Genomic DNA, 20,339 nt, shown 5'->3' with positions numbered 1-20,339 from the left:
TTTCTACCGAAGTGGGCAGTTTGTGTTTCCCTCAAGGGCAGGGACATTTTCAGTCCTGTTTTCACACAAAACCACTTTGCATTTTTTCAGTAAAGTCCAGCCCCTGTAGGGTGAGGAGGCAGAGACATACAAGGGCACACTCGCAGATGTTTGTATGCGTACATGCGTGAATAAGTGTGCCAACCTAGCAGATGCATGTGTGCTCGTGCAAACATGGGCGGGCACATGGGTGTGTGTGCTCATATACGCAGTGGACATTGGGGCTTCTGAGGAATCTGTCATTATGGTGCGACTTTTTTTCTTTTTTTTTAGTTGTTTAAGAACAGGCTGACTTTGAATTTGTGGTCCTCTTGCCTCAGCATCCTGAATATTATATGTATGCGCCACTACACCCAGATCAGCCATCTGAAGAGACGCAGAAGTCTCACAGGAGGCCAAAGTTAGGGCCAGAGGCAATGAAGAGACTTAGCCAAGCTCACATGACTGAGTAGGAAGCCTGAGCCTTAGGTCTCATGAGTTCTAGTTCCAATGTAGAGAGTCAACACAGCCCACACACTAGGGATGAAGGCAAGCAGAGTCCTCATAGAACTAACGGAGCTGTGAGGATAGAGTGGCATAGAGGGAACACATCACCTGCCTGCACATATAGGAGGTTCTGGGTCAAGGCTAGATGAGTGCATTTTGTCTTCTGATAGTTTGGTACTATGGGTTGATTCAGTTTCAGCTGGGCATTGCGGTGAACTGTGTGTCAGTCTGAACACCCTTGCCTGATGTGTAGTTAACAAACAGAGATTGTGGCTATGTGCATGGTGGGGTTTGAGCAAGGGGGATGCTCCAAGAAGGAAACTCCTCCTAGCTGCACTTAGTGGCCACACCCTGTTGTTCAGGGGAAGTGTACTCAGGAGGCCTCAGGGTATCCAGGGTGAATGATCACTTTGATTCCTCTTGCCAGTGGCTTAGTGAACTGTGTCATCCAAAAGGCCATGGTGGCTTCCAGTCTATGTTTTCGCAACATTCTGGTTCTTCTTTACCAAGAATTTTAGTGTGTGTGTGTATGTGTGTGTGTGTGTGTGTGTGTGTGTGTGTGTGTGTGTGTGTCTGTCTGTCTGTCTGTCTGTCTGTCTATGTGCACATAGGTGCCTGACATGGGTACAGGGAACTGAACTTCAGTCCTCTGCAAGAACAAGTGCTCTTCCTTGCTGAGATGTATTTCCAGCTCCATAATAGGGAGTTTTTAAGAGAAAAGAGAAGTTGCTACACACAAGGCAGGCATGTGGAGTGAAGAGATTACTGAAGGCTTCTCAGAGGAGGTGACAAGCAGGAGCTTGTAGGTGGATATGAACTCCCAGGCAGCTGCTAGGTAGGCCATCAAGATGAGTCCTACAACAACGAGGGCGTAGCACAAAGTCCTGGAATGTCTATCCTGGATGGCTGAGGAAGGACAGGGGTGCTTGGAAAGGAGAAGTGTGTGTGTGTGTGTGTGTGTGTGTGTGTGTGTGTGTGTGTGTGTGTGTGTGTGTGTGTGTTGAACCCAGGGATAGCGGTGTGGGTTTTGTCTACCACTTTGGAGTTTACCTGTCTCACAAAGGTGCTATGTACATCACAGACTGACTCTGACAGTAAATGAGTCTATGGAACTTGGTCAGAGATATGTATTTTTTTTTCCTGACACAAATGAAAGCACACACAGCCAGTAAATATGCTTTGTGGGTCTGTAAGACAGTCCAGAGTGGCTTGCCATGGCTTATATGACCAGCAAGGATGGGAAGTGTTTAACTAGCATTTTCTGGGCTGATGATGTGTTTATCCCCACAGGTGATACTCTCTGGGGTCATTGGATTGACAACTTGGAAAAGGCCTATGATACTGCTGGTATGTACAGATTGCATGACACTACCCTTATACGGCATGAAGCCACTGAGGCAAACTGTTGAAATCCTTAAGCATTCTTGTTCATTGAAAAATAAGTTGACGGCCAGACCTGGTGGCGGATGCCTTTAATCCTAGCACTCAAGGAGGCAGAGGCAATGAGTCCAGTCTGGCCTACAGAGTTAGTGAGTTCCAGGACAGCCAGAGAGGACTACATAGAGAAACCCTGTTTCAAACAAAACAAAACAAAACCAACAAAAACTTGCCCCAAACCAAAGTCCCCAAAATAGATAGATAAAATAATAAAATAGAAGTAAATGTTCCTTTAATAATGATGATGATGAAAGATGATAATCTTGATGGTTTATGACCTGTCTTAAGCTCTGTATACATCTAGAGTTATGTATATGTTTCCAGTTCCAGAACTAAATTCATTCGGAAGATATAATAGAAAAACATCTGTTTAAGGCTTAGTAGGTAAGAGTGCTTGCTATGCAAGTAAGAATACCTGAGTTCAAATCCCCAGTGCCCACATAAGAGCTGGCCATGGCCATGTATACCTATTGCCCCGTCACCGAGGGGTGGAGATAGGTGGGTCCTGGAAGCTAGGTGGGCTACTGGGTTAGTCAAGGGTTCAGTGAGCAGTCCTGTTTCAAAGTCTAAGGTGGAGAATGATGGAAGACAGCATCTGACATCCTCGTCTGGTGCACACACATGAACCCTGCTCAGGGTCTGGTCACTGTGGATACAGACGTGGAGGGAATGATACAATGAAGTCACTGTGCCTGTTACCCGGCTCTGAACCTCTGCCACCCTCCACATTCCGTGTTCTCCTTTGCCCCAAGCAACCCACATGTATTGACCACAAATACATTACTTCTTATTATTAGGATGGTTTGGCTGGGCTACTTCATAATTTTGTTCCCGAGGTTTGCTACATTGTCTTTTTAGCCCACAAACGTTAATTTGATTAAAAAAAAAAATGCAGACTTTATCCTTCTTTTTCTATTATTGAGCTGAAGTCAATGTTCCAAAATGAACCGACCAGTCTCCAGCATCCAGCAGCAATGCAAATGATCTGAACCCGTGTCCTATGTTATCACCTGGTGTGGGAGTTTAGGAGATGAGGACAATAAATAGACAAACGGCACTGGTGCTTATGTAACCGCCAAGTTTAAAATAGAGTTTAGGAAATTTGATTTGTAACATCTTACACATGGTAGCTTTTCTTCTTTCTTTTTCATATCTCTTGATATAGGGTTTAGTTATTTCTAGAAGTCATTTTTATGATTGGTTTGTTTTATATGTGTCGGGGGTGGAGGCTAGATGCAAACTTGGTGCCATCCTCAAGAACACTATCTCCTTTGAGGCTGTGTCCCTCACTGAACCTGGAGCTAAGCATTAGGCTAGAGTGGCTGGCCAGGGAGAGCCAGGCGTCCTCCTTTTATCCCCGTCCGCAGCACATGCCACCATGCTCAGCATTTTTACTTGGGTCCTCATGCTTGCATAGCTAGCAGTTTACTGACTGCGCTGTCTCTCCAACCCCGAGAGTTGTTTCAGACACACAGGGTAAGCTATGGGAGGCCGCTTACGGTTCCAGCACATGGTGGAACAGCATGGTGTAAACTAGATGTGTCAGAGCCGTGGGTCCCCCACGCTGCTTTGAGAACCTTGAACTCCAACCTGTTTGCAGCTCCTCCAGTAACATGTGCATCGTTTTGTAACTCCATCATTCATTGCATTTAGTGAAACACCGTTAAAATATTGGCAGGAGTAAGCTGTTACTGTGGCGCTTAATGTTGGAACACAGGATGGGAGGGAGGGAGGTGCTGGGTGGACCCATGGCTCATAGCTGAGGCAGGTTTTGCTGCAGCTGTTTGGGATTAGGCTCTGCAGGAAATTTTTTGGATGGATGGTGTTCTGTGTTTGTATTTGGCTATAGGAATGACCTTTGTGGTATTGTGGGCTATTTGGTCAGTATTAAAGTACTTTAGTTTAAAGTAAATGAAGGGAAGAAAATCCCCCCTGATGTTTGTATTCTAAAATTTCAAAATGACAAAAAGAATATGCGTATGTATCCTAGGTAGAGTTCAGGAAAGCCCATACTTAAAGGCATTTATTCATGAACTGCTTTCAGATGGAAACGTCGCTTACATATTAGTTATCGAGCATTAACAATTGTAGGTGAAAATGACCTTAATAAAAGCCACTTTCCTTAATTGCTTTTTATTCTACTTTTCATCATTGTTTTACACATGCACACAAACACATAGGTTTTGTTGAAAAGTTGTATCCAGTTTGGGGGCACTTGGAGATGGCATGACATCCAGTGCCCACATACAAAAGCCATGCAAGGCTGTTAATGGCCACAACCCAACATTGGGGGGCAGATATAGGCAGATCATGTGAATTCCTTGGCCAATGGGGCATTGACAAAATGATGAACTTCCTGTTCAGTGAGAAACCCCGGTCAGGGCATACACTAGAACATGACAGAGGAAGACCCCAGTGTCCAGCCATGGCTTCCATATGCACATACATGGGCACATGCACTGACATTCACATATATGCACCACACACAGAACATACAACATGCATAACACCTAAAAACTTGTAACCAGTGTGTATATATGGTTTTATGTCTTGCCTTTTCAGTGTACTTTAAATCAGTATTATCTAATACTGTTTCTGCATGTGTCACTCATTATTGTTAAGTAACCTTCTATTGTATTTCTATCCCATCATTAATTTTTCCATATGGTTGGACATTTGAACTTTTAAAGAACATTCTTTGATCATATTTATCCCATGTTAGCTTTTTTTAAAAAAATATTTTATTTATTCACTATACATCCTGATCGTAGCCCCCTTCCTCCTCTCCTCCTGGTCCCACCCTCCCTCCTTCTGTCCCCCTCCCCTATTCCTCAGAAAAGGGGAGCCCCACCCACCAACCCACCCTAGCTTATTAAGTCCCATCAGGACTGAGAGTGTCCTCTTCCCCTGTGGTTTGGTGAGAGTGACCAAAAAGCAGGCAATAGAGTCCATGTTGGAGACAGCCCCCACTCCCCTTACTAGGGGACCCATATGAAGCCAGAGCTGCCCATCAGCTACATCTGTGTAGGCTGCCTAGGTCCAGTCCATGCATTGCCCTTGGTTGGTGCGTCAGTCTCCCCACATCCCTCTGGGCCCTGGTTAGTTGGCTCTGTTGGTCTTCCTGTAGAGCTCCTGTCATCTCCAGGTCCTTCTAGCCTTCCCTCTACTTTTCCATAAGACTCCCTATGCTTTGCCCAATGTTTAAGGCTGTGAGTCTAAGCATTTGTTTTGATCTGCTGCTGGGTGGAGCCTCTGAGAGGGCAGCTATGCTAGGATCCTGTTTTCGAGCACATCAGAGTATTGTTAACAGTGTCACGGCATGGCTCTATTCCATGGGGTGGGTCTCAGTTTGGAACAGGCATTGGTTGGACATTTCCTCAACCTCTGCTCTCTCTTTACCCTTGTATAACTTGTAGGCAGGGTAAATTTTGTGGCTGGGTTGGTGTTTCTCTCCCTCGACTAGGAGTCCTGTCTAGTTAGAGGGTGTCCTCTTCAGTCACCATGACCCATCAGATTGACCTGTGGGCATGTCAGTGGGGCATTTACTTGATTGATGTTTGATGGGGGAGGGTTCAGTTCACTATGCGCAGTGCCACCCATGGGCAGGAGGTCCTGGGTGCTATAGAAAGCAGGCTCAGCAAGACATGAGGAGCAAACCAGTAAGCAATATTCCTTCATGGTCTCTGCTCTAATTCCTCCCTCCAAGTTCCTGACCTGACTTCCCTCAGTGATGGGGTGTGACCTGATTGTTGTAAGCTGAAATAAATTCTCTTCTCCTAAAGTTGTTTTTGGTCAGCATTTTGTTGCAGTTCCCAGCACCGACGTCAGGTGTCTCCCAGCTGCCAGTAACACCAGCTTCAGGGGCTCTGACATCCCCTTTGGCCTCTGCAGGCCCCTCTTTCCTCTCCCCCACCCCTCGCACATGCGTGCATCCACACACATAGATACACACACATACCTGATTCATAAAATAAAATCTTAAAACCTTTACTAAACAAGTGACCCTCCCCACATACACCATCATAACCTGCATCAAATACATTGTATTAAGAAATAAAAACAGTGTGTGCAGAAAGAAACTGGAACCCCCTTTCACGCATGCCTGGCTCTCCCTCTGAGCCATACAACTCTCTGTCCTTCGGGAGCTTGGTTTTTTTCTGATTTTGAGGGGATGGTTTTATGATACTAGGGTGGGCTCCACCACCCCCTCCTTTGGTGTGTATTCCACCCCTCCCTCCCTCCTTTCCTTCCTTCCTTTGTTACCCAGCCTCCCCTCCCCTGCTTCCTGAGTGTTGGACTATGCCAGGGCTTAATGTGGGGAAGAGGCCTCGTTCCATTAGAGAAGCCAGTGGGGCCTTTTGTTATTGTGTTTGTCAAGACAGGGTCTCATGCACCCCAGGCTAGCCTTGAACCACATACGTAACTGAAGCTGGCCTTGTTCTCTGCATCCTCCTGCCTCTGAGTCCCAGTGGTGGGATTTTTATGAATGTTCCAGTGCTTCTGCTAGGGCAGTGTTCTGCAGATCTGGGCTCAGCTGCCCAGGTTTGGCACCACCAAGCTTCACTTTTCTTCACATACTGGGCACCGTCTGCCTTGGGTCTTTCTTCCACTAGCTCAGTACTTGGCTGCAGCCTTCTTTGGCTTTCAGCTCAGCAGTCACACCCTCAAGGGGCACTTTCACTGGCCACCCCAGTGACTGGCTCCTGCTCTCCAGAGTGTAGTGGCCTAGCCAAGACCATTGAAGGCAATTGGCTTAGCCTGTGGACTGGCTGCCTAGTGTTTATCATTCTCTTGCCAGGAAGACAGTTAGGTATCGATGGGGGCGGGGGCGGGGTGGAGTGGGGTTGGGAGTGGGAGGTCTCCTCACTTACCATTCCATCTCCAGGGCCAGTTCACTCATATGCTTTTGTGGCTGTGTAGAGATTGGGGCAAGGTTGGCCCCCCCCTCCAGTCCCTTGTGAGGCCAGCTGTCCCCGTTTTCAGTTGTCTCCATACCAGCCTGGAACACGTGAGCGTTCCTTTGTAAGGGGCAGTTCCTTTGTGTGCCTTTCTCCGATTGTCGCTGAGATGGCTTCAGGTTGTTCATGAGCTCGAACAAAAGAGGGTCACTTTGCCCCAGTTCCTTCAAACTCAGGCTTTCATGGGAGCCCAGTGCTTCATTCATTGAGTACTGTTCTTGTATTGGAAGAGTGCTCGCATCTCCAGTACAATAATAATGCTGGGAAATAGGGTTTAAACCCTCGTAGTTGTCGTTAGGGTCAAGCATGTGCCTTTGTGTAGTAGTCTAGGCTGAGAGTTTTCCACAACAGACTAACATTTTCCACGTTTAAAATACATTCTTATTTTTCTACTGTTTATTCCTTCTTGATTTTAACAAAATGTTTCCGAATTGTTTCAAAACTCAGATGCAGTTCTAGAAATGGCCTCAAAAATAGTCATGGGCAGGAACCTCAGCAAATGGAATCGTCTTAATTACATGCATCTCATTGGCGGTCCATTAGTAAGACTTACCGCTGGTGAGAGTCCAGCTGACAGCTATAGCTTTTGTTGCTTAGGAAGTTGTAGTTGGAACTGTTGCTACCTTTTTTTTTTTTTTTTTTTTTCCAGTTTTGAACTGGCATGAGGAAGTCTGTGTTAAGGTTACAGGTGAAGGCTCAGGGCTAGTGTGATGGCTGGAGCTTGACAACCTGAGTTTGCTCCCCAGGACGACCATGGTGAAAGGGGAGCACAAACTATTACAAGCCACCCTCTAACCTCCACATGTATGTTGCGGCACACCCCCGTAAACAAACAAACAAATGTATGTCTTGGGAGATGGCTCCGTTCCATGAAGCCATTTGAGATCCAGGGGCCCTTCATCTGTTGTGAGGATCATGAGAGACATATATACTTTGTTCAGCATGGTTGAGGACTAACCTCCAAGATTGGTTAGCTGTAGTCAGGTCCTGTTTCCTGATGGCTTCAAGTGTTGGGGTCCAAACCATCAGGCGCAGTTGAGGGTTTTCTGCATGTGAAGGACAGGAGCTGTAGGCTCTTTGGGCCTGGGTTGGCTGGCTCATTCGAAGACATTTTGTGGCTGACCATAATTTGGAATGAGCCTTTATTATTTCACAGTGCTGACACATTAACCCCTAATTATTAGGTACCTGTGTGTGTGTGTGGGGGAAATCTCTTAATGTATGTGTCTGTGAAACAGGTGCTTTAATTCAGAACAGTGTTTGAGTCCTTCCTGCTGTGCTATTAGAGATTTCCAGAACCCTCCCTAGTTATTTTGTTGCTATTTTAATTTCAGGTGGGCATGGAAAGTTCCCTTTGTGTAAGTTGTACTTTAGTGATCATACAATTTTCTTCCTCCCTCCCTCCCTTTCTTTCTCTTTTCTTCTTAATGTTTTGAGATAGACTATCATGAATCCCAGGGGCCTCAAAGTTGCTATGTAGCCAAGGATGGCTTTAAGCTCCTGCTCCTCCTGCCTCCTCTTTCTGAGTGCTAGGACTATAGGCATGTGCCACCCTGCGTGGTGCTGGACCTGGAATCCTGGGTTTCATGCACACTAGGGAAGCATTCTACCAAGTACGCTGTATCTAAAACCTCACTCTGTCCTTTAAGGCATAAAAATGTCTAGATAGCTGGGTATGGTGGTGCTCAACTGTAATCTCAGCTGCTTGGGAGGCTGAGGCAGGAGGATCACAAGTTTGAGGCAGATCTGGGTTACTCAGTAAGACTCTGTCTCAAAAAAAAAAAAAAAAAAAAAAAAAAAAAAAGCTGAATAGCAGATGCTGACCTAGGAGGCTTTAGGCTCTAGGTCCTGTACCCCACAACACACATAACACACACATGCATACACACACACATATACACACCACACACATACACACATGCATAAACACACCACACACATGCATACACACATACCCATGCCACATACATGCGTGCGCACACACCATATACATACATACATACACACATACACACAACACACGAACACAAGTGCACACGTGGGGGCGCAGATGAGGTGGGTCTTACTCTTTAGAATTCTTAATGGTATATTATTGTATGTCTGTAATGCTTAAGAATTTACAAGGTTCTTTACATACGGATTCTCATGAGATCTATGTGGCAGGCATGCCTGATTCGTAGGAAACCGTGGCTCAGAAGCTAACTGGCTCGTCCACTCCTCAGGCAGAGGACACGTTATTAGAACGACTTCACGTTCTTCCCATTGTCCTGTTCTACAACTTCCTTGGTTGGAAAACGGTGGATACCTCGCTGGAGTTGACAGTGGCTTATGTGGGGGCATGAAATCTAAGTTAAATAAGTTGTTTTCTTACTCTTGCCTGTACAATGCCCTTTAAATCTGGAACTGACAAAGTCTTTGGGGGAATTTTATCCTTCACTTTAAAGAGCCAGACAACAACAAAGAGAGCACAAGACCCACTTTTGCATCTCAGACCTGTCATTTTCCATGGGTTAGTGGCTCAGGAAATGAAATCACCCTCTCATGGGACAGGGGACACAAGCGATGTTTCTGCAGCCACTTGTCTTGAACCCTGTGGTTGATTCTCTGAGAGCCCGTGGATCAAGCACATTAAGTGTAGTCTCTTCAGTCTACCTCAGTAGGAGAAATGCTTCCTGGTCGGCAGATTTCAGAAAGGGTGAGGGAACAGGGGATATTTTTAGGGCCCCAGGGCTCTGGCTGGGTTACTTGGAGTTGAATTTTATAAGCCAAGGACTGTACAGAATATGCATATGTCAGAAGACCTGTGGGCTGGTCAGCCAGAGAAGTGTCCAGGTGTAGAATTTGGGGGTGTCAGCTCTAAGTCATGATACATATAGATGGATAGCTGAGTACCCGTCTTGCTTGTGAGGGATGAGAATTACCCAGCGAAAGCAGCTAAGTTGTTTTTGTTGTTTTTAGTATTGTTTGAAATATTGTCAGAAATGTACAGCCCAACCCAGAACTGATGGGTTCAAGGACAGGGCTCGAGCTGCATCTCAAGGCTGGAATCTGTGACATATTAGCTGGCTAGCTCAGGGACAGGTGCTAGTGTGGGCTTTAGTTCTCCTTACAGGCTTCGTGGAGACCCACTTGTAGCATCTTTTCTATTAATTAAATAAGCTGGCCTCATTTCTACATTTGCTATTCTGCTTTAGCAAAGACACCTGATGTTGTTGGCAAAGAAAGCACCAGAGGGCTTCTGGAGTTTGGCTTTGCTGATAAGTGCTGGACGTCGGTCCTGAAAAGGGAGTTTCTGGCTGTCCTGAAGACCAGCCGGTACATACATAATGCCATATCATCACTGCTGAAGGGGACAACAGACAGCCTAGTGCCGGGCTGTGCCGAAGGAAGGCTTTCTTTGTTCTTTGTCCTGGCTTTCTAGGGTCCCATGGACTGTGCTTCTCTAGTTCTGAAATGACTTTGAGGAAACTGCAGGTTTTGAGTGGCTTGGGACAAGAAGAGAAGCAACTTGAACTTAGGCCATTGGCTTGTGAGGTGTTACGGATAACACGGAGGGTACCGTTGTGTAGTGTTTGACCCACCCCAGTGCGTCAATCTCTTTTCTTGTTGCTCTGACAGATGCAACTTAAGGAGGGAGGGACTTACGGTCATAAGTCCAGGGTACAGTTTATTATGTTGAGGAAGTGATGGCAGAAGGAGCTTGAGGCAGCTGGTCTCCTTTTGTCTGGTGACAGGAAGCAGCAGTAGGGTGGTGCCACCTTCACTTAGAATAAGCTTACCCATCTCAATACAGTTAGATTAGACAGTCCCTCACAGGAGTGCCTAGAGCCTTGCCTCCTAGGGGATTCCAGGTCTTACCAAGTGGACAGTATTGGCCACTTGGGGAATCAGTTTAAATGCTTGCATTTACACAGACACTTTCTGAAAAGATTTTTCAGGAAACTGGGACTGGAATGAGGAAGACATACTTTCTGAATTGTGTCGGAGACACTGGGTGAGAGGAGGCTGTACACAGTTATACTTTGTTTAGTCCTCCGCTGCTCAGTGTCTTCAGCATCTGTGTTCTCTAGAGTTCGGGTCTCTATGAGGCTGTGCCCCCCACCACCCATTGCAAAGTATGCTGCGGTGTCCATGTAGAGCAGCCAGTGTTTTAGGATCCATGAGACGAGGGTGGCAGCAGTCCTGAAGCTGGTGGCAAGGGGCCTGATTTTCCTGCATGACCTTGATAGAGGTCCCAGCACTCTGTATCCTTGGCTCCCTCCCAGGTTCCTGTGGATTTTGTGAGCTACCTGATAGCCTTGCAAGAAATGCCTTCTCTGCTTAAGAGGCTGACTAGCTTCTCTTGTTAGGAACATAATTAAGTCCTCTAGCTGTATGACCCCCCCATGAATTCAATATTATCCTTAAAACACACACACACACACACACACACACACACACACACACACACACACACATGCGCGCTCAGATCTGTTTTAAAGCACTAGGCATTTGTGGGAACCCAGTGAATAGCAGGAGGTCCAGGAGTGCCGACACTGGACAGTATCATTGTGGGTACCTGGCCTAAGCAGCGTAGGCTGGATAAGGGGTATAAGGGGCTTGGGTGGTCCTGGCAAATAGTTGTACCAATGAAGATGCCCTAGGGTGGCTCTTAGAACCCGTTAGTAAAGAGGATGGTTGTGTATTAGTGGATATTCTGCACACTATTGCAGGATCCATGTCTGTACTGGGTCCCCTAATTCTGGGCATGTTAGTTCACCTCTCTGAGGCTAAGTCCCATATATTTGGCATCTGTCTCTGCCTATAAATATCTTATCCATCTGTATTTCAAATACATTCCTGTAACATTGCATTATTTGCTAAATGCCCTTTAAATAGGGGATGCAATATTTAATCTTCACTGTCAATTTACTGGACGTAGAATCATCTAGAAGATTGAGGTACACTTTTGGATGTCTATGAGGGTGTTTCTAGAGGATGAACTAAGGGAGGGGGGAACACCTTAAGTGTGGGTGGCAGTGACTTGACGCGCAAGCCAGAGTCATCTGGGAAGGTGGAATCTCAGCTGAGAAAATGCTTCAAGTTGGCTTGCAGACAAGTCAGGGTAGGGGTTGTCTTGATTAATGGTTGATATAGGAAGGTCCAGCCAGCCACAGGCAGTGACACCTCTGAGTGGGTATTCCTGGGTGATAGATAAAAAAAGAGCTGGGGAGCGAGTACTCGTCATGGTTTCTGCTTTAGCTCCTGCTGCCAGGTCCCTGCTTTGAGTTTGTTTGTTTATTTTCTTCCTTTTATTGAAAGTAGATTTTTTTTTCTTACATAATATATCCTGATCATGGTTTTCCCTTCCTCTGCTCCTCCAAGCTCTTTGCCACGTCTCCTCCCATCCGGGTCCATTTCCTTTCTGTCTCTTATTAGAAAACAAAAAGGCTTCTAAGGGATAATAATAAAATAAAATAAAGCAAAAACTAACACTTCAAAATTAGATAAAACAAACATGAGGAAAAAAGCCCAGAGACCTACTCATTCATTCATGCTGGAATCCCATATAAACACTAAATTAGAAGCCGTAGTGTATAGAGAAAGGACCTGGTGCAGACCAGGCAGGCCCTGTGCGTGCTGCCTTGGTCTGGATGAGTTCATATGAGCTTGGATCATGTTTAGGCTCAAGGTAGACTGAATCCCATCTTCCCGGGGAACTGCTACATTGGTTTCCATAGTAGCCGTACAAGTCTGCGCTCCCACCGGAAATGGCTGCTGTTCTCCTTACTTCACATCCACACCAACATGAGCTGTCTCTTTAAAGAAAATTGATCTTAGCCGTTCTCACAGGTTTAAGGTGAAATGGCTAAGGATGTTGAACATTTCTTTAAGTGCTTTTCAGCCATTTGAGTTTCCTCTTTTAGGAATTCTATATAGATATTTGCCCCATTTTTAAATTGGGTTATTTATTTTCTTGATATCGAGTTTTCTGTGTTCTTCATATGTTTTGGACTTTAGCCCTCTGCTGGATGTGTAGTTAGTATTACATCTTTTCTGTACATACATTCTGTAGTCTGCTACTTTGTCTGAATGATGGTGCCCTTTCTCGTGCCTTTCAGGTTTGTTAGATTCCGTTTATTAATTGTTGACTTCAGTGCCTGTGCTAATGGTGTTCTGTTCAGAAAGTCTTTTCATGTGCCAATCTGTTCAAGGCTGCTCCTCGCTTTCTCTTCTCTCACGTTCAGTGTATCTGGTTTTATGTTGAGGCCTTTGATCCATTTGGAGTTGAGTTTTATGTAGGGTGCTAAGTATGGGTCTATTTGGATTCTTCTATAGGTTTGACCAGCACCATTTGTTGAGAAAGCTTTCCCCAATGTTCTGGGTTCCTTATTTTAAAAAAATCAGGTGTGGGTTTATTTCTTGGTGTTCAATTGATTCCAGTAATCAATGTATCTGTTTTTGTGCCAATACCATACTGTTTTTATCACTATAGCTCCATAATACAGCTTGAATCAGGGATGGCGATACCTCCGACAGGTCTTTCATTATTCAGGATTGTTCTGTCTATCCTAGGTTGTTTGTGCTTTCACATGAATCTGAAGATTGTTCTTTCAAGATCTGTGAAGAATTGTATTGGAATTTTGATGGTGATTACATTGACTCTGTAGATTGCTTTTGGTAGGATGACCAGTTTTACTACATTAATCCTACTGACCCATAAGCATGGGAGATCTTTCTGCCTTCTAACATCTTCAGTTTCTTAAAGTTTTTAATCATACAAATCTTTTACTTGCTTGGTTAGAGTTACCCCAAAATGTTTTCTGTTATTTAATGCTATTGTGAAAGGTATTGTTTCCCTGATTTCTTTCTCAGTCCATTTGTTCATGTGTAGGAGGGCTACTGATTTTTGTGAGTTAATTTTGTATCCAACTACTTTGCTGAAATTATTTATCAGCTGTAGAAGTTTTCTAGCAGAATTTTAGGGTTATTTATGTATACTATCATATAATCTGCAGATAAAGATACTTTGGCTTCTTCCTTTCCAGTCTGTATCCCTTTGATCTCCCTCAGTTGTCTTATTGCTCTAGCTAGGACTTCAAGAACTATATTAAATAGATATGGAGAGAGTAAACATCCTTGTCGTATTCCTGCTTTCAGTGGAATTGCTTTGCATTTCTCTCTATTTAAATTGATGTTGTCTATGGGCTTGCTGTAAACTGCCTTTATTATATTGAGGTATTTCCCTGGTACCCTTAATCTCACCAGGATTTTTTTTTTTATATTCAAGGCATATCATATTGGATTTTTGTCAAAGGTCTTTTCTGCAACTAATGAAACAATCATGTGATTTTTGTCTTTCAGTTTGTTTCAGTAAGGAGTTATTCAGTTCTCACGAGTTTGCAAGTTTCTGTTGTTGTTTATATCCAGTTTTAATCCGTGGTGGTCAGATAGGATGCAGAATACTATTTCACTTTTCTGGTGTCTGCTGAGATTTGCTTTGTGTCTGAGCATGTGGTCGATTTCAGAGAAAGCTCCATGAGGTGCTGAGAAGCAGGTATATTCTTTTGTGTGATCTTTCCCCCTTTCAGCTTTTATTATTTTTCTTTATTCTCTGTGTGTAGTGTTTTTACTATTATTCATTGTGGGGAATTTTTCTTGTCCAGTCGATTTGGTGTTATGTATGTTTCTTGTACCTTGATAGGCATCTCTGTCCTTTGGTTGGGGAATTTTTTTCCTATGATTTTGTTGGAAACAGTTTCTGTGCCTTTGGCCTGAGTTTCTCCTCTTTCCTCTATTCCTATTATTCTTACATTTGGTCTTTTCGTAGAGTCACAGATTTCGTGGATATTTTGTGTGTGAATTTTTTTGTTAAGATTTAACATTTTCTTTGGCAGAGGCATCCATTTCTTCTACCTTGTCTTCAATGCCTGAGATTATTTTCTTCTATCACTTGCATTCTGTTACCTCTGAGGTTCCTATTCAGGTTCATTTTTCATTTCCAGATTTCCCTTTGTTTGGGTTTTCCTTATTGATTCTATTTCCACTTTCAGATCTTGAAATGTTTTATTCACTTCCTTTCACTGTTTGATTTCATAGATTTCTTTAAGGAATTTATTCATTTATTTCTTAAGGACCTCTAAAATATTCACTAGGGCCACTTTTTTCCTTATTTTTTATTTTATTGAAAACCTGTTTTTCAGCCCTTCGCTGATCTCTGTCCCATGTTCTAGAAAGAGATTAGGGTTTAAAGAGACAAATGTTTTGGAGAAAGTTACTGGATTGTAGTGGCATTATGAGTTACTCCTCCCCCTAGGGGTACTTAGAGATAAGCACTTGGAGACCTGATATGGGTCTCTTGGTGTTGGACTGTGCCAGCCTTGTACATAAAAAGGCTGGTTGGAATGCCGCATGGCCTCAGTTGGGAAACAGCCATGTACTCACAGACCAGGCTCTAGCAAAATGCTTGTTGCTGGTCAGATGGTCCGGTAGGAGAGTGTGGCCATAGGGAAAGAGACTGTGCTAGTACTGCTGATGTCAAGCTAGGCACTGTGTCTCAGCAGTAGGTGTCCCAGAGGAGTCAATGGGACTGCACACATGCTAAGGTTTATGTCAATCCTTATATGATTAATAACAAGACATTAGTAGTCAGGGATCCAGCCAGATGGCAAGCTGAGGGATAGACACGAAACATAGGAGATAGGACATTGCAGTTGCCCTTTGCCCTTCCCATGCAGCCGTGCTTGTTTCTCACAGGAATGAGTCGAGTGCCAGGGAGACAAGCCAAAGTTTAAATGAAGTTCTAAGCATTCACTAGGATACAAATATGGACATTTTAATGACTGGATTTTAATTATGACTTGAAGTGATCAGAGCACATTTTTCATCTCACACTGGAAGAGAGGTCAAGGGAATGAATTGCCTCTAAATAGATGAGGAGTGGTAAAACCCACAGGGCAGCCTTGGCTGACACTGGAAAGGAACAGCGATCTGTTTCTCTCAAGATTCCCACTTGTACACATTGTCTCCTGTGATGGGCAAGGGAGCAGGAGATGTAATCCCATGTCACTCAGGGGAGCAGCGTTTTGATCAGCCAAGCCAAAAAGATTACTGTTCTAGCCTATTCTTTACTCAGCAGACATCGTATTTTCACTGGTCCACAACTGCTGCTTTAGTTACTTTTCTCTTGCTCTGATAAAACCCTATGATTAAAGGAAACATAAGGAAAAGGGAGTTTACCTTGCCACATGGTTCCAGATGGATGAGAGCCCATCGTGGCAGGGAGCCATGGCAACAAGCAGCAAGTATGGCAGCAGGAACAGGAAGCGTAGAGATCACATCTCTAGCCACAAACAGGAAGGGTGAACTGAAAGTGGGGTCAGGCTGTAGATGCAAAGCCCACCCAAGTGATGTTCTTCCTCCAGCCAGGCTGTGTCTCCCAAAGAGTCTACAGTCTCTTCAAGCACCTCCGCAAGACAGGGAACAAATGTTTAAATGCCTGAGCCTGTCAGGCTATTATTTCTCATTCAAACCACTATGGCTTTGATGTATAGCATCCTGTGTCCCTAGAGGTTTTATTTTATTTTTTTTAAAGATTTATTTATTTATTATGTATACAAATCTCATTATAGATGCTTGTGAGCCAACATGTGGTTGCTGGGAATTGAACTCATGACCTTTGAAAGAGCAGTCAGTGCTCTTAACCTCTGAGCCATCTCTCCAGCCCCCTCCCTAGAGGTTTTAAACGACCCTTTGCTTTCCTGTGTGTGCAAAGCAACACATCTAACCTCTGGTGTGCACCTGCTTCTTATTCGTTCTCTTAACTATGGATTCACTATGCTACAATTGACATATGTACATTTTACTTGTCTAAAAGCCGCAAGTGGTTTGTGCAGCTGGCATGTGTCTCTGCCGTCGGTTGCTGTCTCCCCTGTAAAGAAACCCTGTGTCCCTTTTCCTCAGAAGTCATTTCCCATTTTTCTATCTTACCTTCAGTCCTGTGAGACCTCTAACACCCTTCCCGTCTCAAGATTTGCTTATATGGGCCAGGCGTGGTGGTGCACTCCTTTAATCCCAGCACTTGGGAGACAAAGGCAGGTGGATCACTGTGAGTTCGAGGCCAGCCTGGTCTACATAGTGAGTCCAGGACAGCCAAGGTTACACAGAGAAACCTTGTCTGAAAAAAAACCAAAACCAAAAAAAAAAAAAAAAAAAAGATTTGCTTACATGGATATCTGGGTATTTGGCTGGCTATGGAACCCTGCCTTCAAAATATCTTCTGGCCCAGATTTTGGAGTCATTGTCTGATCCCCTTTTTCACAAAGAGAAGCTTGATGCTATGTCAGTTCTTGAGCCCCAGTAGTCAGTCAGTCTGTCTGTCTCTGAAAGGAAGCTCTTAGAGTTAATACTTTACCTTGATACCAATAGTTTAATTTTCAGAAAGATAGTCCTAAGATTTTTAAGAAACTGTAAAATGAGCTGGAATCAGTGATGGGAGACTCCAGTAGCTCGAAGGTCATCTGAGAAGCTAGGTGTTCACATCAGCCTTAGGAGAGGGTGACAGAGATGAGTAGGAAACTGGTTAATAACTAGAAAAGCCATAAGCTGTCACCTTTGAGGTTTTCTGTTTCACCAGGGAGAACTTGTTTTTCTTTCTAATGAAATAAAACCTACAGTGTAAACGCCCTGTGGAGGGGTCAAGCAGCCACTTGCGTGGGTGTGGGGAGCACTTGACAGCTTCTTTCTCTGGATTGGAAGTTTCTGACAACCCTTGAAGGCTGCAGAAGCACATCCAGCCGAGTGTGCTCCCTCTTCAGCCTTAGAGCGGCCAGCGAGCTCCTTCAGTAAAACTGAAACAGAGTACCAGTGACCTCTTAACTTGAAGACACATCGTTTTTAAACACTGAATTTTCCCCACAATTTTCATGAGTTTTTTCCTCCTCTGCTCTTTCTTTCTTGAGTATCAAATAGTCAGAGGACCTAGTGTCAACTAGAGCTGCTTGGATTCAGTCTTTTTCTTTTCTTACTTTTTCAATTCAGTTTTAATTATGTTCTCTATTTTACTTTTTGAAGATTTATTTTTTATTTATGTAAGTGTGTGTGTGTGTGTGTGTGTATGTGTGTGTGTGTGTATGAGAGAGATGGAGGGGGAGAGGGGGGAATATATGAATATGTCCAATCTGTGGATTTAGAGTCCAGAGTAGGGTGTTGGATTTTTCAAGTGGGAGTTGCCTGATGTAGACGCTGGGAAGTGGATTCTGCAAGAGCAGGAAGCACTCTCAACCATGAGCCTGCTCCATCCCCTCTTCAGCTTTTTATCTATCTTCTAAGTGTTTTCTTGATTTTTGCTTTTACCATTCATTACCATATAATTATCTCATGATTATATTTTTGTGAAATTATTAACACTTTTTGATCACCTGATCATTCTTGCCTTGGCAGCTGTTCTTGTTTGGTGTATGCTACATTCCCATCTCTCTTTGAAGGTATTTATGAGATACATTGATACATTGTTATCTCAGAAATAGGTTTCCTGCATTGTAGTGATCAGTACTGTTCTACTCTAGCTGGAGAGAAATGCCGTTTCAGTTACAGAAAGGAAGTCAACCACAGGTTAAAGAAATGATACCAGGAAGTATATATGGAATGCCATATGAAACCTATTACTTTACATACTGCCAATAAAATAAAATAAAATATTTTTAAAAATATGTAAGAGCATATCTGATACTTTAAATATGAGTATTCTCCTTTACTAACTTTGAAACAGAACTTTTCTGGAGAACTGAAGTTAGATTCATGTGCTGGCTACTTTTATGTCTACTTGACACAGCCTAGAGTTATCTGAGAGGAGGGAACCTCAGCTGAGAAAATGCATCCATCAGATGTGGCTGTCGACAGGCCTGTTGGACATTTTCTTAATTAGTGATTGGCAAGGTAAAGCTCCACCCATTGTGCCTGGAGCTGGTGCTCCTGGGTCCTATAAGAAAGCAGGCGGACAGTGAGCAGCACCCCTCTGTGGCCTCTGCATCAGCTCCTACCTCCAGGTTCCTGTCCTGCTTCAGTTCCTGTCCTGCCTTCCTCCCATGATGAACACTGATGTGGAAGTGTAAGCCAAATAAACCCTCTATTCCCCAACGTGCTTTTGGTCATGATGTTTCATCACAGCAACTGTAACCCTAACTGAGTTAACAGGTGTCCAAGTATGTAATGTAACTGCCAAGTAAACAAACTACTTTTGCTGAATTTTTTTTTTCTTTAGGAGGGGTCCCATTCTTTGGCTACATTGAACTTGGGCTAAAACAACAAATGGCTGAAACCTAACAAGATAATTCTGTCTTTTTCTCCCACCAAAGAAAACCTCCCTAAAGATGATATATTTCCCATTAATTCAGCTAATGGGCTCTCCGTCTCTTAATATTTGTTTCCACTTTTGCAATCCTAACATATTTTAATTCAGTGTCAAGTGTTGATTCCTACTAAGGCTTTTCTTGACCACTGCTATAGAAAGTATTTTCTCTGTAGGAACTGTATGTTATTACGACTTTATTGGTACTTGGTTCGCTCACGTAGAATTAAAGATGCTATTTGCTCCTCAAAAAAAAAAAAAAAAAAAAAAAAAAAGCAGGCGGAGCAAGTCACAGGGAGCAAGGCAGTAAGCAGCACCCCTCCGTGGCCTCTGCATCAGCTCCTGCCTCCAGGTTCCTGCCCTGCTTGAGTTCCTGTCCTGACTTCTTTTGAACATGAACAATGATAAGGAACTATAAGCCAAATACACCTTCTCTTCCCCAAGTGGCTTTGGCCATGGTGTTTCATCATAGCAATAGCAACCCAAGCTAAGACAACCAATTAAAAATTGTATCATTTTGGGCCTGGAGAGCTGAAGCGCCTGTTACTTTTGAGGAGGACCTGGGCTCTATTCCAAGACCCAAATGATGTCTCTAACTCCAGTTCCAGGGTGTCTGATGTCCTCTTCTGACCCGTGAGGGCAGCAGACAAGCACATGATACACACGTATGCAGACAAGATACTCATACACATAAAATAACACAATAAACACATATAAAAGAAAGAGTATATATATTTACTATAAAAAGTAAGTCCTTCTGAAAAAGTGTGTGCATGCATGTGTGTGCCTGTGTGTGCATGCGTGTGTGTGTGCATGTGTATGTGCATGTGTGCATGTGTGCATATGTGTGTGCACATGCATGCATGTATGTGCATGTGTGTGTGTGTGTGTGTGTGTGTGTGTGTGTGTGTGTGTGCACACCATGAAATGAGTTGGCTCGTACTCCATGGCATACACATGGAGGTCTGAGAACAGCCTTCTAGAGTCAGTTCTTACATTCCACCTTGTTGAAGGTGAATCTCTCGTTTCTGCTGCATTACCCTAGGTTAGCTGGCCCATGAGCCTCTTGGATTTATTTCTCCTGCTTCTGT

At 43.9% G+C, this 20,339-nt stretch overlaps 1 protein-coding gene across 2 annotated transcripts in view; it reads left to right on the top strand.

Annotated features, from left to right (window-relative positions):
• The window catches only part of Entrep1 (endosomal transmembrane epsin interactor 1), a 54,517-nt gene that overhangs the window by 8,337 nt on the left and 25,841 nt on the right, over window positions 1–20,339 (top strand). Inside the window, exon 2 of one of the 2 annotated variants that reach the window (XM_051146265.1) lies at window positions 1,816–1,872. The exons of the other annotated variant lie outside the window; for it this stretch is intronic. Coding sequence (XP_051002222.1) covers window positions 1,816–1,872 — 57 coding nt within the window. The remainder of the gene's footprint in view (window positions 1–1,815; window positions 1,873–20,339) is intronic. 2 annotated transcript variants of the gene reach the window in all.

This window comes from Acomys russatus, chromosome 5 (assembly GCF_903995435.1).
Source record: "Acomys russatus chromosome 5, mAcoRus1.1, whole genome shotgun sequence".
NCBI lineage: Eukaryota > Metazoa > Chordata > Mammalia > Rodentia > Muridae > Acomys > Acomys russatus.
This window is presented reverse-complemented; position numbering and strand designations above follow the sequence as displayed.